The following is a 20,753-nucleotide window of genomic DNA, read 5'->3' as shown; positions in this document are numbered from 1 at the left end:
GCTTGGCCACATATCTGGACAACTGGCTCCTTCTGGCTCGATCACAGAGGGAGGCGGTGACGCACACACAGATACTCGTTCGGCACCTGCTCGATCTGGCCAACTTTTCTAGAGCAGGGTGTGCCGCTAGGTCCGGTTGTGTCACGGAAGGTGATCACGACGGACGCAAGCCTGTCAGGATGGGGAGGAATTTACGAGGGTTGGTATGTAAGAGGCCTGTGGAGCCTGAACCTCCGACAGTTCCACATAAATTATCTGGAGCGCTTCCTCCCGTTCCTCGGCGGTTGTTACATCCTTGTGAGGACTGACAACACGACAACAGTGGCTTATATCAACCGTCAGGGAGGACTGCGCTCCTTTCGGTTGCATGTACTAGCTCACAGACTGATAATATTGAGCAGCTCGCATCTCCTTTCACTCAGAGCTACCCATGTACCGGGGGTTCTGAACTGCGGGGCGAATATGCTGTCCAGAGGTGCCCCATTATTGGGGGACTGGACTCTGCATCCAGCAATAGTGGAACAGGTGTGGTTCCGTTTTGGGAGGGCTACAGTGGACCTGTTCGCCTCCAGCGAGAGCGCTCTGTGTCCGCTGTTCTTCTCGATGCGCGATCAGAATGCACCGCTCGGCGTGGACGCGCTTTTGCACAAGTGGCCTCACGATCTGTTGTACGCTTTTCCTCCTCTGGCTCTGATCTCCCCCACTCTCGCCAGAGTGAGGGAGCATCGCCACTCGCTGATCCTGATAGCTCCACATTGGCCAGCGATGCACTGGTTAGCGGAGATATATCAGCTCCTGAGAGGACAGCCTTGGCAACTCCCGCTACGGGTCTACATGCTGTCGCAGGTGAGGGGGACAGTGTTTCACCCTCACCCAGAACACCTAAAACTATGGGCCTGGCCCGTGAATGGTATAATTTAAACACAGCAGGGTTGCCTCAGAGTGTATGTGCTGGGGCTTCCTCCACCAGGTCCCTATATGACTGCAAGTGGAACAATTTCGAAAGATTGTGTTCTGACAGAGATTATATCCCTTTTCAGTGTCCCATGGGGGGGATTTTGTCGTTCCTGCAAGAGCTGATTGACAAAAGAATGGCATTCTCCACAATTAAGGCTTACCTGGCAGCTATTTCTGCATGCCATGTAGGCTTTGAGGGTAAAACAGCCAGCCAACACCCTTTGATGGGCCGTTTTATGAAAGGAGCACGTAGGCTTCTGCCGGTTGCCAGGTCCCTGGCACCTCCATGGGACCTGGCAGTGGTATTGGACGGCCTCGCCAACCCTCTATTTGAGCCTTTGAAGGAGGCTGATCTCAAGCATCTGTCCCTCAAGACAGTGCTGCTGCTAGCATTGGTATCTACTAAACGTGTAGGTGACCTCCATGCTCTGTCAGTGAACCCCTCCTGCACCAAATTTGGTCCAGAGGATGCTAAGGTCTCACTGCAACCCAACCCGGTTTTTGTACCTAAAATGGTGGGCTCGGTTTCTCCTATTACTCTTACAGCCTTCTCTCCTCCTCCTTTTTCCTCCCCGGAGGAACAGCGGTTGAACAGGATTTGTCTGGTCTGGGCCCTGCGGGCCTATGTGGACAGGACTAGCGGTTTCCGGAGGAGTGATCAGCTCTTTGTGTCCTGGGCAAAGCCTTTTAAGGGCAAGCCCATCTCAAAGCAACGGCTCTCCCACTGGATTGTGAGAGCAATTGCGCTGTCTGCTACAAGCCAGGGTCTTCAGGCCCCGGGCCCACTCCACTAGGGGCTTGGCGACGTCCTGGGCCCTCTTTAGGGGAGTGTCCATTCAGGACATATGTGCAGCAGCGAGCTGGTCGTCGCCACTCGCATTTACTCGGTTCTATAAGTTGGATGTCTCGGTTCCAAGTGTGGCGTCAGCTGTATTGGACTCTGAGGCACGACTGGGACATGCACATCCGAGTACTGGGAGTCGCTAGAGATAAGTCTGGCAATACAGGAGTCTCCATATCCCATAGTGAGATATCGAAACGAATGCTATGAATGAGAACTATAGGTTACTTGCGTAACCCCGGTTCTCAGAGTAGCATGAGTGAGATGTCTCATGCCCGGGGACGCTTCCACACAAGGGGTATTGTTTTTAACTGTTTCCTGACCGAGTCAACTCATGACCCTATCAGTGAGAAAGTGAGCGGGACAGTGTATGGAGTGAACTTATTCTTAGGAGACAGAGACAGTTTTTCTCACACGCGGGGAAGCTTCCACACATGGGGTATTGTTTTAATCAGTTCCTGGCCGAGTCAATTTATGAACCTGACAGCGAGAAAGTGGCCGGCTGTGTATTGACGGATTTTGTTCTTTGCAGCATTTATCAACCCCGGTAAGTACATGAGCTTAGCCAGTTATTGCTTAGAGAGGACAAGTGTTCCATTGCAGGATTCTGGCTGAGCGAACAGAGTTTGCGTGTAAAATTATATTTGTTTTTTTATTTGCAGATTCCAGATGGGCAAGAGACATTTATGCATCTAAACTGTTTATTGTATATATGGGTTTATTTTGATTCTAAAGAGTAAAGTCTTTTATCCTGTAGCCTTTAAGTATTCAGTCTGATGATCAAATCAGATGTGTATACCGGAATTAAATAATTAAAAATAACTTTAAATGATCATAATAATACTAATAAAAAGATTGGGTATGCATAACAGAATTAAATAATTCAAAATAGCTTTACATAATTACAATAATATCAATGAAAATGATATTAATATTAATAATAATAATATTAAGAATGTTAATAATAGGACATGGTATAGGGGGGGTGGGGGAAAGACGTCTAGGTGGGGAGGCTTATGTTGTGTGAGCCTCACCTCGGACGGCTCCCTTCACCTCCTCTCGCACTTAGATATTGAGGGTTCTGGGCAGTTGCCTGAAGGGGGTGCGCTGGCACCAGCTTCCTTCCGGAGGGGGGGTGGGCTGTGCCGTGCACCCTCTTCGGCGCTCCCAGTTTTTAAACACACTTGAGAACTACATGCAACAATACAACATCTGAGCGGGCGTAGGGAGCATCAGGGTCTTTTGCACACCCCCGTTCTCCGATGGCGGCAAGGAGTCTGGGGCCTGGAGGAGGTGTGGGCCACTGTGTCCGGGGTCTTGGCGGGGGGCTGCTATGGGTAGTCAGCGGCTTGCCAGGTCTGGGGCTGACGCCTCCGCTCCCCCCAGGAGAGGTGGGGGGTAGGGGTGGCTAGGGTAAGGTGGGGGAGGGAGGGGGTTTATTAGGTATTTAGGGAGTGAGGGGGGTTCTGGCTGGGTAGCTCGTACGGGTCATGTGGGCCCCTCCTCTTTGGGGGGCCCGGTCCGGGGGGCGTCTGGTCCGGGGCCGGGGGACGGGCACAAGCAGTCGTATAGTTGATTTTGGGGTGACCCCCCCTCTTGTCAGTGTTGGATGCGAGTGTTTTTGGCCCCCGCGGCCCTCAGGGCCCATGGCTGGGACCACTTCAGCGGGGCTGGCTGCCGGCGGAGCCCACGGGCTTGTTCCCGCGGCTCTTGGGGGCGTCGGCATTGCGGTGGCTGGGGGATTTCCTCGGGGTCGTCTCTCCTCTTTCCTTGGGGGGGGGGGGGGGGGGGGGGGGGGTTGCATATATCCTGGGCGCCCTGCTTTAGGGGCCCCTTTGGGAGTCCGGGGTTATGGGTCCCCTGACTCCTGCCTCTGTGCTCGGGGAAGGCAGGCCTTTGGTTCTTCACAACCACTATCGAACTATTTCCTTCTGGATAATTTTCACCTAAACTAGTGCACTCTCACAAACTCCCACAGGTGCTGGGTCCCAGGTATTAAAATGTTCACTTATATACATCCATCCATTTTCCAAACCGCTTAATCCCTCATGGGGTCGCGGGGGGTGCTGGTGCCTATCTCCAGCGTTCACTGGGCGAGAGGCGGGGTACATCCTGGACAGGTCGCCAGTCTGTTGCAGGGCAACACAGAGAGACAAACAGGACAAACAACCATTCACACCTAAGGACAATTTGGAGAAGCCAATTAACCTAACAGTCATGTTTTTGGTCTGTGGGAGGAAGCCGGAGTACCCGGAGAGAACCCATGCATGCACAGGGAGAACATGCAAACTCCATGCAGAAAGACCCAGGGGTGTACTCGAACCCAGGACTTTCTTGCTGCAAGGCAACAGCGCTACCCACTGCGCCACTGTGCAGCCCACTTCACTTATATAGAGAAAGCTTATCGTATCACATTACACATGTCAGCTTAAATAATAATACATATGATTTCGCAATGGCATCTAGGTGTTATTCGATTGTATCTGTTGCTTTATGTCTGTTGGTTGTGCTGTTCTTTTTGCATCTCTCTTTCCAGGTGATGGAGCAGACGGAGAACGTTTTTATCACTCTCTCCCTTTTATCTCTTCTTTCTTTCACCTCTTCTCTTTTTTTCTCTCTCTTCTTGTTCTTCCATTACTCTCCCATTGTAGTGTCCATATAATTTGAATTTCTTCCTGCAGGAATCACAATAAAGCTATTTACAAGCATAAATCAAGCGGAGCACTATGGCGAAAGCTGTTCGCTCCACTTGTAAAAGCAAAATCTTTCAAGCTCTATCTGGCATTGAGACATCAATTCCTATTGCCACATTGCTAGACAGGACACTGGGGAAAAAAAAAGAAAAAAAAAGAATGTTAATAATAAAAAGGAGAATAATTATAATAATATTAATGATAAGATAAATAATCTAATATATAATATAAAATAATAATATAAATGAAAATAATAATAATAATAAAATTTAAAAAAGAATAATTAATACAACAATAATAATGATGATTAAAGAGCGGGTCACGTGTGTGGGGGACTTCCGGTGGAGGAGGGGCCGGAGGTGGGGGAGGGGGGTCACGTGGAGGTCAATTAAAAAGGGGTGGGGTTTGATCAGGGTTTGATAAGGGCCATTAATCATCCATCAATCAAAAAGTGACAGAAGATGGGTACTATCGTCTCTCGGGTTCGTATGTCAACGTCACTGCCATATTGTATGTGGCAGAAAGGAGGAAACCCCGCGTCGTGTCAGGCTGACGCCCCGCATTCCTCCCGCGAGGGTCAGCCACCGTCGCCGACTCATCTTTTTGCTTCCCTTCACTGCCGCCCAACAACCTTCACCCCGGCTCCGAGGAATCCGACCGCACCTCCTCCGCCCGGCAAGCAGCAGCCTCTCATCGGCCGGTCTGCGGGGAAAGCAGGGGCGTATAAAGGAAATCTCAGGATGGTGCCCACGCCCCTGCAGCAGCCCCAGTTCAGCCACTCCGAAATGGATAATTGGGATGACCAGCCTCCTTTAGTTCCACACTGTCCTAGAGCGCCTCATGTGGAGGAATCCAGTCTGTGGGACTTCTTCTATGGAGACAGAGATGATCTGTTCCCCAGCTGGACCGTTCCTGCTGCGCACGTCACGGCCAAAGCCTGCGTGGGTGCGCACATGCCTTCACCGGCCAGACCTAGGGCTCCTGCTGCGCACGCCACGGCCAAAGCCTGCGTGGGTTTGCACGTACCCTCATCGACCTTCGCCTCTGCTGCTGTCTCCACCGCGGCCTCACCACCAGCATCAGTCTCCGCATCGCAGTCTGGCTTCCCCCGGCCCAGACGCCGGGCTCGCCGGCACAGAACCTCCCTTGAGGCCCAGCCAGACGCGTTTGTCTCCAAGTTCTCTGCTCCGCCGGCCGCAGAAGACAGCCCAGTCCCGCCGGCCGCTAAAGTAAGCGCAATCCCACTGGCCGACGCTGAAGATCCCCCTGCACACGCCACGGCCCAAGCCTGTGTGGGTGTGCACGTACCTGTACAGCCGGCCGAAGAAAGCTCTGTCCCGCCGGCCATCCAAGGTCCTGCTCCACCCGCCACGGCCAAAGCCTGCAAGGGTGTGCACGTCCCGCCGCCGGCCTTCGCTGACATCCCGCCGCCGCTGGCCTTCGCTGACGTCCCGCCGCCGCCGGCCTTCGCTGACGTCCCGCCGGCCTTCGCTGTTGTCCCGCCACAGTCCGAGGCCGCCGACGCTCTCAAGTCCCGGGAGGGGTTCCAGGGGGACCCGCCTCTCTTCCACGACGCTCCCGAGTTCTGCGAGGCGGTCCAGGAGGACCCGCCTCCCTTCCACGACGCTCCCGAGTTCTGCGAGGCGGTCCAGGAGGACCCGCCTTCCTTCCACGACGCTCCCGAGTTCTGCGAGGCGGTCCAGGAGGACCCGCCTCCCTTCCACGACGCTCCCGAGTTCTGCGAGGCGGTCCAGGGGGACCCGCCTCCAGTCTCCGCTCCCCAGTCCGGCGAGGCGGTCCAGGGGGACCCGCCTCCAGTCTCCGCTCCCCAGTCCGGCGAGGCGGTCCAGGGGGACCCGCCTCCCTTCCACGACGCTCCCGAGTTCTGCGAGGCGGTCCAGGAGGACCCGCCTCCCTTCCACGACGCTCCCGAGTTCTGCGAGGCGGTCCAGGGGGGACCCGCCTCCAGTCTCCGCTCCCCAGTCCGGCGAGGCGGTCCAGGGGGACCCGCCTCCAGTCTCCGCTCCCCAGTCCGGCGAGGCGGTCCAGGGGGACCCGCCTCCAGTCTCCGCTCCCCAGTCCGGCGAGGGTCCTGCTCTGGAACTCCACGTCTGGCAGACCGGGATGAGGCTCCGTCACCAACCGCCTGAGACCCTGCTTCGCCGCCGCCGAGGTCGCCCTCCGTGACGCCCGCCGAGGACCCTGCTGCTTCGCCGCCGCCGAGGTCGCCCTCCGCGACGCCCGCCGAGGACCCTGCTGCTTCGCCGCCGCCGAGGTCGCCCTCCGCAACGCCCGCCGAGGACCCTGCTGCTTCGCCGCCGCCGAGGTCGCCCTCCGCGACGCCCGCCGAGGACCCTGCTGCTTCGCCGCCGCCGAGGTCGCCCTCCGCGACGCCCGCCGAGGACCCTGCTGCTTCGCTGCCGCCGAGGTCGCCCTCCGCGACGCCCGCCGAGGACCCTGCTGCTCCCAAGCCACCGTTTTGAGCCACCTGAACTCTTTATTGGACTCTAGCCCGCCGTCCTAGACCCCCTCCACCCGCCCTGGCCGGGTTGTTTTCCCTTTCTGATTGGACACTAGTGGGCGTCTGGGATCCGCCCTTAAGGGGGGGGTAATGTCAGGATCCTGTGTTGTGTTTCTGTTGATTGGACTCACCTGTGTTTAATTATCCCCGTTGTGTGTGCACGTATATAAGTTGCCTCTGTTTGTTTCCCCATCGTCGGGTCATTCTGTGATCACCCTCTGCGTCCTCCTGAGGTTTCCCCGTGCTGTTGCTGCCAGAGGTCTTGTAAGTTTAGTTTTCATTAAATATCTTTTGTTTAACCCCATGCGCCTGCCTCTGCCTCGTTGCCGCCTAGGTCCTCGCCTCCACAATCCTGACAGTGTGTATATATATATATATATATATATATATATATATATATATATATATATATATATATATATATATAGTTATGATCTGGCTCTTAGACCACAACAAATCAAAGGGAAGCCATGCATGGGGTAACTTAAAAGGGGAATTTATTTGACAAACAAAATCATAACTTGTTGGATAGGAGAGGGAAAGAGAGAAAAAGGTGGCAGAGAAACAAAAAAGAATGAGCTCAACTCCTCCGAGCTGGTCTGGTCTGGTCCGGTCTGGTCTGAGCTGAGCTGAGCTGAGCTGAGCTAGGGTTGATCGTCTGGCGGTTGGGTGGAGCTTGCAGGTGAGGAAGATGGCTGATTCTTAAACTGGGCCTGATGTCAGTCTGGCCAGCTGCCTCCACTCCCAATCAGCACCAACTAGGAGCTCTACCCAGGGACTTATAGGAAAGGCCTTGGGCCGTAACACTCCCCCCCCTTCAAAACAGGGTCCCTCGGAACCCTGGGCAACCTGTATATTAACACCCAGAAATAACAAAGTCACACACCCAGGAAAAAACAAAGTCACACACACACACACACACACACACACACACACACACACACACACACACACACACACACACACACACACACACAAAGCCAGGTGAGATAACAAAACTTAAGTCCCCTCTTATCCCATTCCTAGGTCAACAACTAGTACGTTGAAGTGACTCTTAGGAAAGAAAGAAAAAACAAGTTAGTAACTTTGTGCTCTTGACAAAGCATCTGCAACAATATTATCCTTCCCCTTGATATGATGAATATCTAACGAGAAGGACTGCAGAAACAGTGACCATCTCACAAGTCTTTGGGTTGGACAGCGAAACGAATTTAAGAAGGTCAGAGGATTATGATCCGTAAAAACTACCAAAGGTCCTGAACCTACGTAGACCTCAAAATGTTGTAAGGACCAAATAAGAGCAAGGGTCTCTTTTTCAATTACTGAATAATTCAGCTGATGCCTATTAAATTTCTTAGAAAAAAAACTTACAGGTCTTTCAACTGTAAAGTCATCGTCTTGCAAAAGGACTCCACCTGCACCAACATGACTGGCATCAATCTGAATCTTAAAAGGCTTAGTCATATCAGGAGCTAACAAGACAGGAGAATTGCATAGCAACTTCTTCACGTCTTCAAAAGACTGTTGACAGACAGAGGACCAAACGTATTTCACATTTTTTTTCAAAAGATCCGTTAAAGGTGCAACCACAGTTGAAAAGTTTTTGCAGAAGGATCTATAATATCCAACTAACCCCAAGAATTTCATGAGTTCCTTTTTAGTCGTCGGTGGAGGATACTTTTCAATCGCTTCTACCTTTGCACTAACTGGACATACTTTACCTTGACCAACTTGATGACCAAGATAAGTAACAGTCACACGAGCAAATTCGCATTTGGCTAGATTCACTGTCAGACGTGCATCCACCAAACGATCAAACAAAGTTGTGAGTCTTTCCATGTGCGAAGACCAACTATGAGAGTAGACAACAATGTCATCCAAATACACAGAACAACCTTCCAAATCTCCAACAATTTTATTCATCAAACGCTGAAAAGTCGCTGGCGCATTTCTCAAACCAAAAGGCATAACCTTATACGAATACAACCCATTAGGTGTAACAAAGGCAGAGATTTCCTGCGCTCTTTCAGTCAAAGGAACCTGCCAATAACCTTTTAGTAGATCTGTCTTGCTAATGAATTTAGCATTCCCAATCTGGTCAATGCAGTCATCCATACGAGGTAGAGGGTATGAATCCGGTTTTGTTATGCTATTGACTTTTCTGAAATCTGAACAAAACCGATATGTTGTGTCTGATTTTGGAACTAACAAGCATGGCGAAGCCCAGCTTGAACAAGATACTTGAGCGATGCCATTTTCTAGCATGTACTCAACTTCAGCATCCAGGTGTTTACGTTTTTCTGGGTTAACCCGATAAAATTGTTGTTTTATAGGTCGTGCGTCACCCACCTCAATATCATGTTCAATCAAGTGTGTGCAGGATGGAACATCTGCAAATAAATCAGAGTGAGAGTTTATCAACTGAATCAACTCAAAACATTGAGGTTCTGGTAAATAACTTAGCACACTGTCCAGGTTTTCCAGTACTTCAGAATTCTTCAGTCGACCAGTTAGAATGGCTGAATCGGGAGTAGGCAACCCATCAACCATCCCTTCACCTTCAGCAGATGACATCGTTTTACCAATGCACACAGGGTGAATTTCATCCATCACTACACTGTCAACACGAACATGATAAGGTTTTAACAAGTTCACATGAACTGTTTGCTGTTTTTTCCGCCTTTTTGGAGTCGCAATGAGATAGTTCTGGTCAGACAGCTGTTTTAAAACAGTGTGTGGGCCAGAAAACTTTGCCTGAAATGGCGAAGCTACCACAGGAAGTAAAGCCAGTACTTGATCACCTGCAAGAAAAACACGGTGTTCAGCTTTTTTATCGTACAAATGCTTCATCTTCTTCTGCGCAGAAGATAGCCTCTCTTTTGCCAGCTGTGTAGCAGTAAAGAGTCTCTGTTTAAACCCATTAACATAATGCAACAGGTTTTGCGGTGGTTCAACATCTTTCCACTTGTCTCGCAAAACTGTTAATGAACCCCGCACAGTGTGACCAAATACCAAATCATTAGGGCTAAAGCCCGTACTTTCTTGCGTCACTTCTCTTGCTGCGAGTAATAACCAAGGCAGACCGTCCTCCCAATCAGCATTCATCTGGACACAGTAAGCCCGGAGTAAATATTTCAACGTTTGATGAAATCGCTCCAGTGCTCCTTGACTCTGTGCATGATATGCTGTAGATTGATTGTGCTTAATGTGTAGCTGTTTCAAAATTTGTGCAAACAAATGAGAGGAGAAATTAGATCCTTGATCGCTCTGAATGACTTTAGGTATTCCAAAAATACCAATAAACTGCATGAGAGCTCGCACCACAGACTTTGCAGTAAGTGTGTGCAACGGATATGCTGCTGGATACCTGGTACTTTGGCACATCATAGTCAAAAGATACTTAGCACCTGACCGTGAAGGTGGAAGAGGACCAACACAATCAATTATTAAGTGTTCAAATGGTTTACCAATACTCGGAATAGGATACAGTGGTGCCCGGTTTATAACTTGATTGGGTTTACCAGTCAGCTGACAAGTGTGACAGGTTTTAATATAAGCAGAAATGTATTTTTTCAGGCGTGGCCAAAAAAAATTTCTCAAAATGCGGTCGTAGGTTTTTCTAACCCCCATGTGTCCGCACTCATCATGAGATACGTGCAAAACCAAGTCACGATATTTCAAAGGCACCACAACCTGATAAACTGGGTCCCCAATAGTATTGTCACCACATGGCATCCACTTCCTTAACAATACCTTGTTTTCAACAAAGTATCCATGAGCATAACTTTGCATATCCTCACCAGGTACTGCAGACTGAAACAAATGCTGTATTGTGGGGTCAGATCTTTGCTCCTGCCCCAGATCCTTCTGTGAAATAGACAAAGGAATGTTAGACAAACAAAAACCGGACGTCTGTTTAACTTTTCCAAAATCTTCATCCTGATGTACATCACTGACTGCTTTCATTGCCTGTGTCACTGCACATGCTTGAACAACTTCAGGGTGTGAGTTTTTATTTTCGTCAAGACCACTGTTGATCAAAGATACTGGAACACCAGGATATTCCGGTTGACCAGGCCATACTTTCCCTCCAGTTATATTGTTTCCCAGTATAACTGTGACACCAATCACAGGCAGCGCAGGTCGAACACCCATCCTTACTTCCCCATCAAACAGTCCCGAATGTAGCATGAGCTTATGTACAGGAACAGAAAACACAGACATGCCCATACCCAACACAGGTATAGATAATCCAGTGTCAGATTCATCTGAAAAAGACAAAACTGATGCCAAAATGAATGAATCGTATGCACCAGTATCCCTTAAGATAGTGACTGGGACTCTCACGTCACTACCAACTAAAGAAACTTGTCCTTCCATAAGAAATGGCTTATAAGAACTCAAATCAGGTTTTTCAACAAATAACACTTCAATCATTTTGTCAGGACCACTCAAAGAAACCGGCGCAACAAGTGCTGCTGGTTTAATCTGAGTTCCATCCCTATTTCTGGACTTCAGCAAAGCACAGTCTTTCTTCCAATGACCCTCTCTGTGACAATAATTACAAATTTTTTCCAGATCTTGGTAACTGCGGTCTGAAAAAGAACCAAAACGTGTTGAACGCCAGTTTGGAGTACTTCTCCAAACTGTGTGTTCTACACCAATATTGTTATGTGTCAAAACAAAATCATCAGCCAACACTGCAGCTTCTGACACATTTTTCACCTTCTGTTCATTAATGTACACTGCAATGGGCTCAGAAAATCGATTAAAATGAATCTTCAAGTCCCTGGCAAACTCTACATAAGTTTTATCACCTCTTTTCCAGTCTCTAAACCTCTGTCTGTATGCCTCAGGAACTAGTTCACACGCTTTCAGTATTGCAGCTTAACCTTGGCATAATCCTGGCCATCCTTTAAGTTTAACATAGAGAAAGCTTCTTGAGCACGACCAACCAAAACACACTGAAGCAAAACTATGCGGTCTGAATCAGACCAATCTCTTGTCTCTGCAACTCTTTCAAACAAAGTGGAAAAAAAATATCAACATCCTTTTCACTAAACTTAGGCACCAAACGCAAGTCATTTAGAATATCAGAGACTTTACTTTTCGAGTCCACAGCATAAGATTCCCCAGACAATTGGTTTTCTTTCATCAGGTTTAATTTTTCACTTTCCAACCTTATTCTTGCTAATTCAGTTTCCTGTCTTATCTTTTCCAAAGCAAGAACTTTATCAAAATCTGCCTGCCATTGTAAATTCTCCAAAGCCAACTCTTTTTCCTTCTCCAGTTGCATTCGTAACATTAACAACTCTTTTTGTTGTTCAAAATCCAAAAGTTTGGGCTTTACAACCTGAGAACCCACATTTTCAGATACTGAAGGCAAAGTCAAAACATCCATTTCACTTAAGTTTTCCCTCAAAATTGCTTTAACATTTTCCTTCAACCGTTTGTCACCAACATTTATATCATAGTGCTCAGCAATTTTTACTAATTGTTCTCTAGAACACTGCTCCAGAAATTCTACTGTTGGGGATTTAATAAAGTTTTCAACAGACATGATTAAATTCTTAAATCACCAAACAGTGTTACAGTATATTGCTGACAATCTGTGCAACACAACACATCTGAACCTCCCCTCTAACTACCTATCCAAAACTAACTAGCTCAACCCTAGTCTTCGGAGATCAGGGACGGTGGGTACTTACGCACTGAATACCAATAGAGTGGGAAAGGCGACCAGAAAACTAGCAACCCCCCCAACCCTATGGCTGTGCCCCCGAGACAACTGCTCCAACCATATGATCTCACACTAAAGTTTTTTGAGCACATGAATCCCAAAAGGGGAAACACGCTGAGGCCTAAAGGGGAATCAGTTACCATACTTAATTGCACAAACCAGTCATCAATTAGCAACTAACACTGGAGACATTAGATGAGAAGAAAACAAACAACTTACCCCAAACCAAAGAAAGAAGAAAAAGAAAAACTATTTCTTCAAACTAACTTCCAAAACAGCTTCCCAATTACATTACAAACAATGCTTTGTTAATTTAGAACTGTTGCGCTAATTGTAACATAAGTTTGGACGAGCCCCCAATTTGTTATGATCTGGCTCTTAGACCACAACAAATCAAAGGGAAGCCATGCATGGGGTAACTTAAAAGGGGAATTTATTTGACAAACAAAATCATAACTTGTTGGATAGGAGAGGGAAAGAGAGAAAAAGGTGGCAGAGAAACAAAAAAGAATGAGCTCAACTCCTCCGAGCTGGTCTGGTCTGGTCCGGTCTGGTCTGAGCTGAGCTGAGCTGAGCTGAGCTGAGCTAGGGTTGATCGTCTGGCGGTTGGGTGGAGCTTGCAGGTGAGGAAGATGGCTGATTCTTAAACTGGGCCTGATGTCAGTCTGGCCAGCTGCCTCCACTCCCAATCAGCACCATCTAGGAGCTCTACCCAGGGACTTCCTTGGGCCGTAACAATATATATATATATATATATATATATATATATATATAGATATATAGAGATAGAGATATATATATAGAGATATATATGAGATCTAGATATATAGATAGATTTAGAGATATATAGATATAGATATCTATTAGAGGATAGATAGATATAGAGATATCTCTATATATATCTCTCTATCTATCTATAGATCTATATCTCTATCTCTATCTATCTATATCTCTCTCTATCTATTCTATATAATATAAAATCTATATATATATATAATATATATATATATATATGTGTATATGTAACTGATCAAATAAGAGCCACTATCATTGACCATGTCATAAACCACGGGCTATCACACAGAGGCTGGTGGACGAGTACAGCCAAATATTAGCCAAGACACAGTGACATCTATTGTCAATATTTTCAGAGAAACCAACAGTTAGGATATTGCTTCTCCTACAGCAAAGTGTAAATACTGTAAAATTACCCTTTTATAGTATTAGAGTGACTTTATGCCTCCAGTCTCTGATATGTAACTGTATGTTGTCTCTCTAAGGATTCAACGTCTACCTCCCTCAGGGGGCAGAGGAAAGCTCCTGAATGAATATATGTGTATATATATATATATATATATATATATATATATATGCACCTGACACATCTAAAATAATGCAGTTTCTGTAATTTCAGCTGATGATAGTGTTTTTTTGTCACTGTGTTATGATTGATTGAATGTTTCTGTTGGAAGAGAACATGTGTTAGTGTTATGAATAATTATTTAATTTTGAAACATGTTTACAGTGTTTTGTTAGTGTATTATTGTATTTTTAAAATTAGTTTTGGAGTTTAGTTTACGATGTGTGAATTTGAACATGAAATTAACAGTTTCGCCAATTGTGTGTTTTAGGTGTGTTGGTGCGTTAAGAGTTTAGGAAACCTGTTAAATGTATTGAAAACTGTGTCATAGCGATTTAAAAAAACTGTAAACAGAAGTGTATAGTTTTTACAAGAGTGTTTAATTATGCAAAGGATCTGTAGTGTTTTGCTAATTGGGTGTGTGGTTGTGCTAATTGTGTGTAGTGTTTTGAAAACACGGGCCCTGTTTTGACAATCGTGCTTAAGCAATCCAAAAAAACTGTAAGAATTACTATGAATTTACTGGACAGAAATATCCTGAATATGAAAGTGCTTGGAGGATGTTTTAACAAATGACACATGAATGGGGGTTTTGATAAGAACACTAATTACACCTTGTTTCTGTTCCCCATTGGAAACAAGGACTCGTGTCTGCAGACCTTCTTCACAAAGTGTTTTATTAGAGAGAAACGCAAAATAAAATGCTAAGTGCCCCATCCAGAACTGAACATTCATTACCATCCAGCTCAATCGTCCAGCCTGCGAAGGGGAACCAAGAAGAGGACTGGGGATGAAGAAGCCAGAGAACTGTGATTCCTTATTCTTTAACGGGATGAGTTGCCTGAAGAGACCCTAAGCGCGATTAGATTAATTTCTGTCTTGTGCCCTGAAAGGCCTGAAGGCTTCCTTAACTTTGCGTTCTTGACGTTTTGGACTCTTCTCATATTGTGTTGCTGTTTGTTTAACTGCTCTGTTCCACTGACTCACATGTTTGATTTTTTTTGTGTTATGAGATCTACACTTTAATGTTACATCATGTTGATCAATATGGGTTTATGGAAAAAATGGAAACTGTTTGCTTCAGACACACAAAGATCTATGGTTGATGCACCTTTTGATTTGATATAGGAAGAACCAGGATCTGATTGGTTCTGAAGATCCTTTAATATTAGCTGGTAATGGTAACTCCTAGTTTCAATACAAGTACTTCTTGCTCAGATTGCCCAGAGCGGGATTTCACCTGGGGTCACGTCAGTTTTTATCATCCTTTAGAGAGGATGACGTTTTCTGAAGCGTAAAGGGGCCCGGCCTGCCCTCTGATACCCCACACTGGCACTCCTGGATTTGTAAGGTATGAAAGTGATGGATGATTGTCCGCGGGAATGGAGAAAGGAGAACCAAGTGGGGTTTGACAGGGTTGGGGAAGAGTAGACGGATTCGACCTTGGTTACTGAACAGGTTTAGCTTACTGTCATAGTTTGAGTTCCTGCCTTAGTTTAGTTTCTGTTTTTGGGTTCTTTTCTATTTTAGCTTGTGTCCTGTTTCAGTCTTGGTTCCACCTTAGGTTGGGCCTTATCATTTATTGTGTGTTCTAGGTTGGTTCTTGAACTGTTTTTTAGTTTAACCTGTTTTTACATGTCAGTAGTTCAGTTCCACCTCCAGCCACTTCCCTGATCAGGTCCTCCTAGTCTAATTAGTTTCATTCCATTCACCTGCTCACTCCCCTACTTATTCCTGCCTCTGTCCCTTGCACTCTGCCCGATCATCGTGTGTGTTTTTCTCTGCCTGGGGTAAGTCAGATCCTGCCAGTTTTCTGTTTTGCATGTCTGCCTGAAACCCTACCTGATTTTGTTAGTTTTTGCCTTAATTATTTGACCTGTTCTGCTCACTTTGTTTTATTAAACCAGCCTGACTTCTGACCAGTTTATTTTAGGTTGTTGGCTGTGGACTGTTTGAGTTTTTTGGTCACTGCCTCCTAGCTTTTTGGCTTGGTGCCCTTTTTGGTTTTCTGCCTGTTTTTGCTCTGTTACAGTTTTTCTCAAATGCTAAAACACAAAAGCCAATCCTCTAAACCAAATGACCAGTTGTCTAAACACATTTACTAAATCTAGCCATCATTTTCCAATATCATAAACACATTTCACATGAAGACACAATTCACAAAACACAAACCTCCATTCACATAAATCTTAACACATTTTTCCTTGCTAAAACACAAGTTGCAAAAGAACTCTGCTCATATTCTCAAATGAAAGCTCATGTGATGCAAAATGCTTGCCACAGTCAGCAATATTTGAACAAAATGAACACACCTGGCGTCATTCATTACACACAACGACTCAAAATTGTCAACACCTGTTGCTAATGCTGTGACCACATGTATAAAAGCAAGTTCAGAGTGCACAGTTTGCTGAAGATTCCAAACAAACACAATGGATGAAGGCAGAGTCAGGGGAAGAGGTAATCGCGTCAGAGGAAGAGGTAATCGCGTCAGAGGAGGGAGGAGAGCAAGACAACCTCGTACCATCATTACGGACGAGATGCGAGCAACAGTCATTGACCATGTCATTGTCCATGGCATGACAATGACTGAAGCAGGACTAAGAGTCCGTCCAAACCTGAGTAGGTTCACCGTGGCCACCATTATCAGGGCATTCAGACAACACAACAGGTATTGTACTCTATTGCTTTCTTTGTCACAATACAATTTTACAAGCCTGTGAAAGTAGTCTATTACAGTAGTTTCAAATCAGTTGTTACTGTATTGTAAAACATGTCAATTGACAAAAAGTTTCTTTCTTTAGAGTTGAAAGAATGCCACATAGAGGTGGGCGGGTTGCCATATTTACAGCGGCACACGAAACCCCCATTGTGGATATGGTTCGTGAGAACAACCTCATCAGACTCCGGGAGATCAGAGACAAAGTCATTGACGATAATGTGAACTTTGAGGGCATTGATGATGTCAGCTTGGCCACAATAGACCGAGTTCTCCGGCGCCAAAAGATGCGGATGAAACAAGTCTATAGGGTTCCCTTTGAGCGAAACTCTGCACGACACAAAGACCTACGTTACGAGTATGTGCAAGTAAGTATACATCCATGTTCACAGTACAGTTAGTAAACGTACTGTGTTGCTCAGTGGCCTACATTACTTCTGGACAATACAGTAATATGCTACCTGATTGACTGTTGTTCTGAACACCTGTGCCATCCGTCCGTCCGTCCGTCCGTCTTCTTCCGCTTATCCGGGGTCGGGTCGCGGGGGTAGCAGCTTCAGTAGGGAGGCCCAGACGTCCCTCTCCCCGGCCACTTGGGCCAGCTCCTCAGGAGGAATCCCAAGGCGTTCCCAGGCCAGCCGGGAGACATAGTCCCTCCAGCGTGTCCTGGGTCTTCCCCTGGGCCTCCTCCCGGTGGGACGTGCCCGGAACACCTCACCAGGGAGGCGTCCAGGAGGCATCCTGACCAGATGCCCAAGCCACCTCAACTGGCTCCTCTCGACGTGGAGGAGCAGCGGCTCTACTCTGAGTCCTCCCCGGATGACTGAGCTCCTCACCCTATCTCTAAGGGAGAGCCCAGACACACTACGGAGAAAACTCATTTCAGCCACTTGTATCCGGGATCTCGTTCTTTTGGTCACGACCCAAAGCTCGTGACCATAGATGAGGGTAGGAACGTAGATCGACCGGTAAATCGAGAGCTTCGCCTTTTGGCTCAGCTCTCTCTTCACCACAACGGATCGGTACAGCGCCCGCTTCACAGCAGACGCTGCACCAATCCGCCTGTCGATCTCCCGCTCCATCCTCCCCTCATTCGTGAACAAGACCCCAAGATACTTGAACTCCTCCACTAGGGGCAGCACATCCTCCCCAACCCGGAGAAGGCACTCTACCCTTTTCCGGTTCAAGACCATGGTCTCGGATTTGGAGGCACTGATTTTCATCCCGGCCGCTTCGCACTCGGCTGCGAACCGCTCCAGTGAGAGCTGTAGATCACGCCCTGATGAAGCCAGTAGGACCACGTCATCCGCGAATAGCAGGGACGCAATCCTAAGGCCACCAAAACGGATCCCCTCAACACCTTGGCTGCGCCTAGAAATTCTGTCCATAAAAGTTATGAACAGAACAGAACACCTGTGCACTTTCACATTTTCACAGAGGATATTAAAGTTGGACGCGGTGGCCAGACCTCATGAGTACCTCTTCCTGGATGAGGCTGGCTATGGGTTTGGAGGGGCTTGTCCACCGGCAGGCTGTCCTTGGGTCTTACAACAACTAACGTCTCCTAACCTTCCTAGGGGAGCTAAAAGAGATCCTCCTGGACCGCCAACAACACCATCCTGGGCCCGAACATCCCATTTATGTGATAATTTGGGACAATGTACGCTTCCACACAACAAACCAAATCAGTGAGTGGTTCACCACCAACAGTAACCACTTTTTAAACGTCTGTCTGCCACCCTACTCCCCTTTCCTGAACCCTATAGAGGAGTTCTTCTCATCGTGGAGATGGAAGGTTTATGACAGACAACCATACACTAGAGAAAACCTCCTAAGGGCAATGGAGCTGGCGTGTGTTGACATCCCAGTGGAGAACTTCCAAGGATGGATCTGCCATTCCAGGGCGTTTTTCCCACAATGCCTGGCTAGAGACAATATAGCCTGTGATGTGGATGAGGTGATGTGGCCTGATGCAGCTCAGCTACATGATGCCGCACAGTGATTGTGGTGTAAATACTGTAAAATGAATAAAAAAAACTTCACACCCTGATCATGTTTTCAGGAGTACTGTTGTGCGCAATAGATTCTGCTTTTGCAGTGAGTTGTGTTACAGTAGTGTACAGAATTTACTATAGATTTATACCTTTCATATGAAACTCACAAATCTAAATGCCCAATCCTCTGCAGAACTCTAAGAAGATCCAGAATTGTAAAGTTTCTAAAAATATTCATTGGCAGTAAAGAAACAAAGAACCTTCTCACAAATTGAGCATTGTGTTTTCAATTGTTTTGCTGTAGTGTGTAATGATGTGTATAGTGTTTACATTTTTGAAAGCTTCGAGCTGCTCTTTGGGTGTGAAAGTTTTAGTTTTGAAGGGAGAAGGTGTGGTTGTGTTTATGTAGCTTTAGAAAAGGGTGTTGTGTTTAGACATTGGAGAACATGGACGAAACATTTGTGAAATGTGTTTTAGCATTTGAGAAAAACTGTAATAAATCACCTTTTTATTACAACCTTTGCTTGTCTGGCTGAATTCAGGGTCCTCTGTTTCTGATTCATGACACTTACCTAGTCTAATGTAATTTTAAAATAATGTGTGCATAGGTACCTAAAACAGGCCTTACTTAATTAGATGAACCCTAAATTGTAGATAAAAGCTAAACCTTTGATCTTGTGTGTTAAACCTCTATGAAGCATTCATGTTGATCTGTACTAAAAGTTCCAGCACTGCCCGGTTCCAACACGGGAACCCTTTGGGTCCCACTGTACGAGTTTACAGAAATGGTTCCTCTGTGTTTTGTTCACATTTTCATATGATGGGTCATCTTGTTTTGTCTTGATGCTGATAACGCCATCATCACAAAAAAAAAAAAAGAGAGGAATGTTATAAGAATTATTATGCTGAAGTCACTATGGCCTCACACCACTCGGACAGAGGAGGCCTGGAGACCTGATGTCTGTGTATAAGATCCACTGTTTGCTGATTGCAAGGCCAAATGCTGCAGCTGCTGAGGGATACTGATTGTTTACGATAGACTGTCTTTGTTTTGTCTCATGGGAAGGCCACTGTGCAGTATTAGGGGGAGCCGAAAAGTGAGACAGGCAGAGACAGGGCAGACACAGACCGCAGCAGAACCGTGGGGTGCGATTACTTTCCATCTATGTGATCTCTGCTCTGTTTCTCAATAAAAGTGCTGGAACTTTATCACTCCACAGTATCCTTCTTCAGTAACTCAGGGAAGTCAGTTATCTGTTCAGAACTCCCATAACAGATATACAGGTAGCTATTACTATAAAATTAATAAATAAAGTTTGGACAGAAGCTATTTAAATTAAAGTGCAGTGGAAGGTAATTGCATATTACAGTTAAAGTACAGTATTGCAAATGTATATGTAAACAATTGGTACTGTGACTAAACAGTCAGCAGTGCAAATCAATATTCAGTCATAGTTAGTAGTGCAAGATGCATGTAAACAGTTGTTACAATAGTAACAGTCAGGAGTGCAGATGAATATTACAGTCTTGCAAATAACAGAATAACAAAATGGAGGTAGGTGTGAGGAGGGAGAGGAGAGTCTATCAGTGAGGGTTAGAGTTCAATAAAGAGACAGCTCTGGGGAAGAAGCTGTTCTTTAGTCTACTGCTTCTGGTCCGGAGGCACCTGAAACGCCTGCCGGAGAGCAGGAGAGAAAACAGTCTGTGGGCTGGGTGAGAAGAGTCCTTAAGGATGCTGCGGGCTCGATTTAGGCAGCATTTCTTCTGGATGTGCTCAATAGTGGGTAGTGGAGTCCTAGTGATGTATTGGGCGGCTTTCACCACCCGCTGCAGTGTCTTGCGCTCTGCAACAGTACAGCTCCCATACCACACTGTTGCACAGTTGGTCAGGATGCTTTCTATTGCACAGCGATAGAAGTTCACCAGGA

The 20,753-nt window shown here is 46.6% G+C and overlaps 1 protein-coding gene across 2 annotated transcripts; it reads left to right on the top strand.

Moving 5' to 3' along the window:
* The first annotated feature begins 4,927 nt into the window (after nucleotides 1–4,927).
* Nucleotides 4,928–7,374, top strand: LOC118560553 (pollen-specific leucine-rich repeat extensin-like protein 3). Of its 2 annotated transcripts, XM_036131652.1 has the most exons (3): nucleotides 4,928–6,383; nucleotides 6,484–6,664; nucleotides 6,716–7,374. In XM_036131652.1, exons 1-3 carry the CDS (start codon nucleotides 4,953–4,955, stop codon nucleotides 7,000–7,002), a joined length of 1,899 nt encoding a protein of 632 aa, XP_035987545.1. In that variant the 5' UTR covers nucleotides 4,928–4,952; the 3' UTR covers nucleotides 7,003–7,374. The 2 variants fall into 2 exon arrangements, with proteins under 2 accessions (XP_035987545.1, XP_035987546.1); XM_036131653.1 differs by having other exon boundaries at nucleotides 6,484–6,807.
* The last annotated feature ends 13,379 nt before the right edge of the window (nucleotides 7,375–20,753 follow it).

The sequence above is a fragment of the Fundulus heteroclitus genome, unplaced genomic scaffold (assembly GCF_011125445.2).
Source record: "Fundulus heteroclitus isolate FHET01 unplaced genomic scaffold, MU-UCD_Fhet_4.1 scaffold_45, whole genome shotgun sequence".
Lineage (NCBI taxonomy): Eukaryota > Metazoa > Chordata > Actinopteri > Cyprinodontiformes > Fundulidae > Fundulus > Fundulus heteroclitus.
Note: the sequence above shows the minus strand (reverse complement) of the source record. Positions and strands in the feature narration are given on the sequence as shown.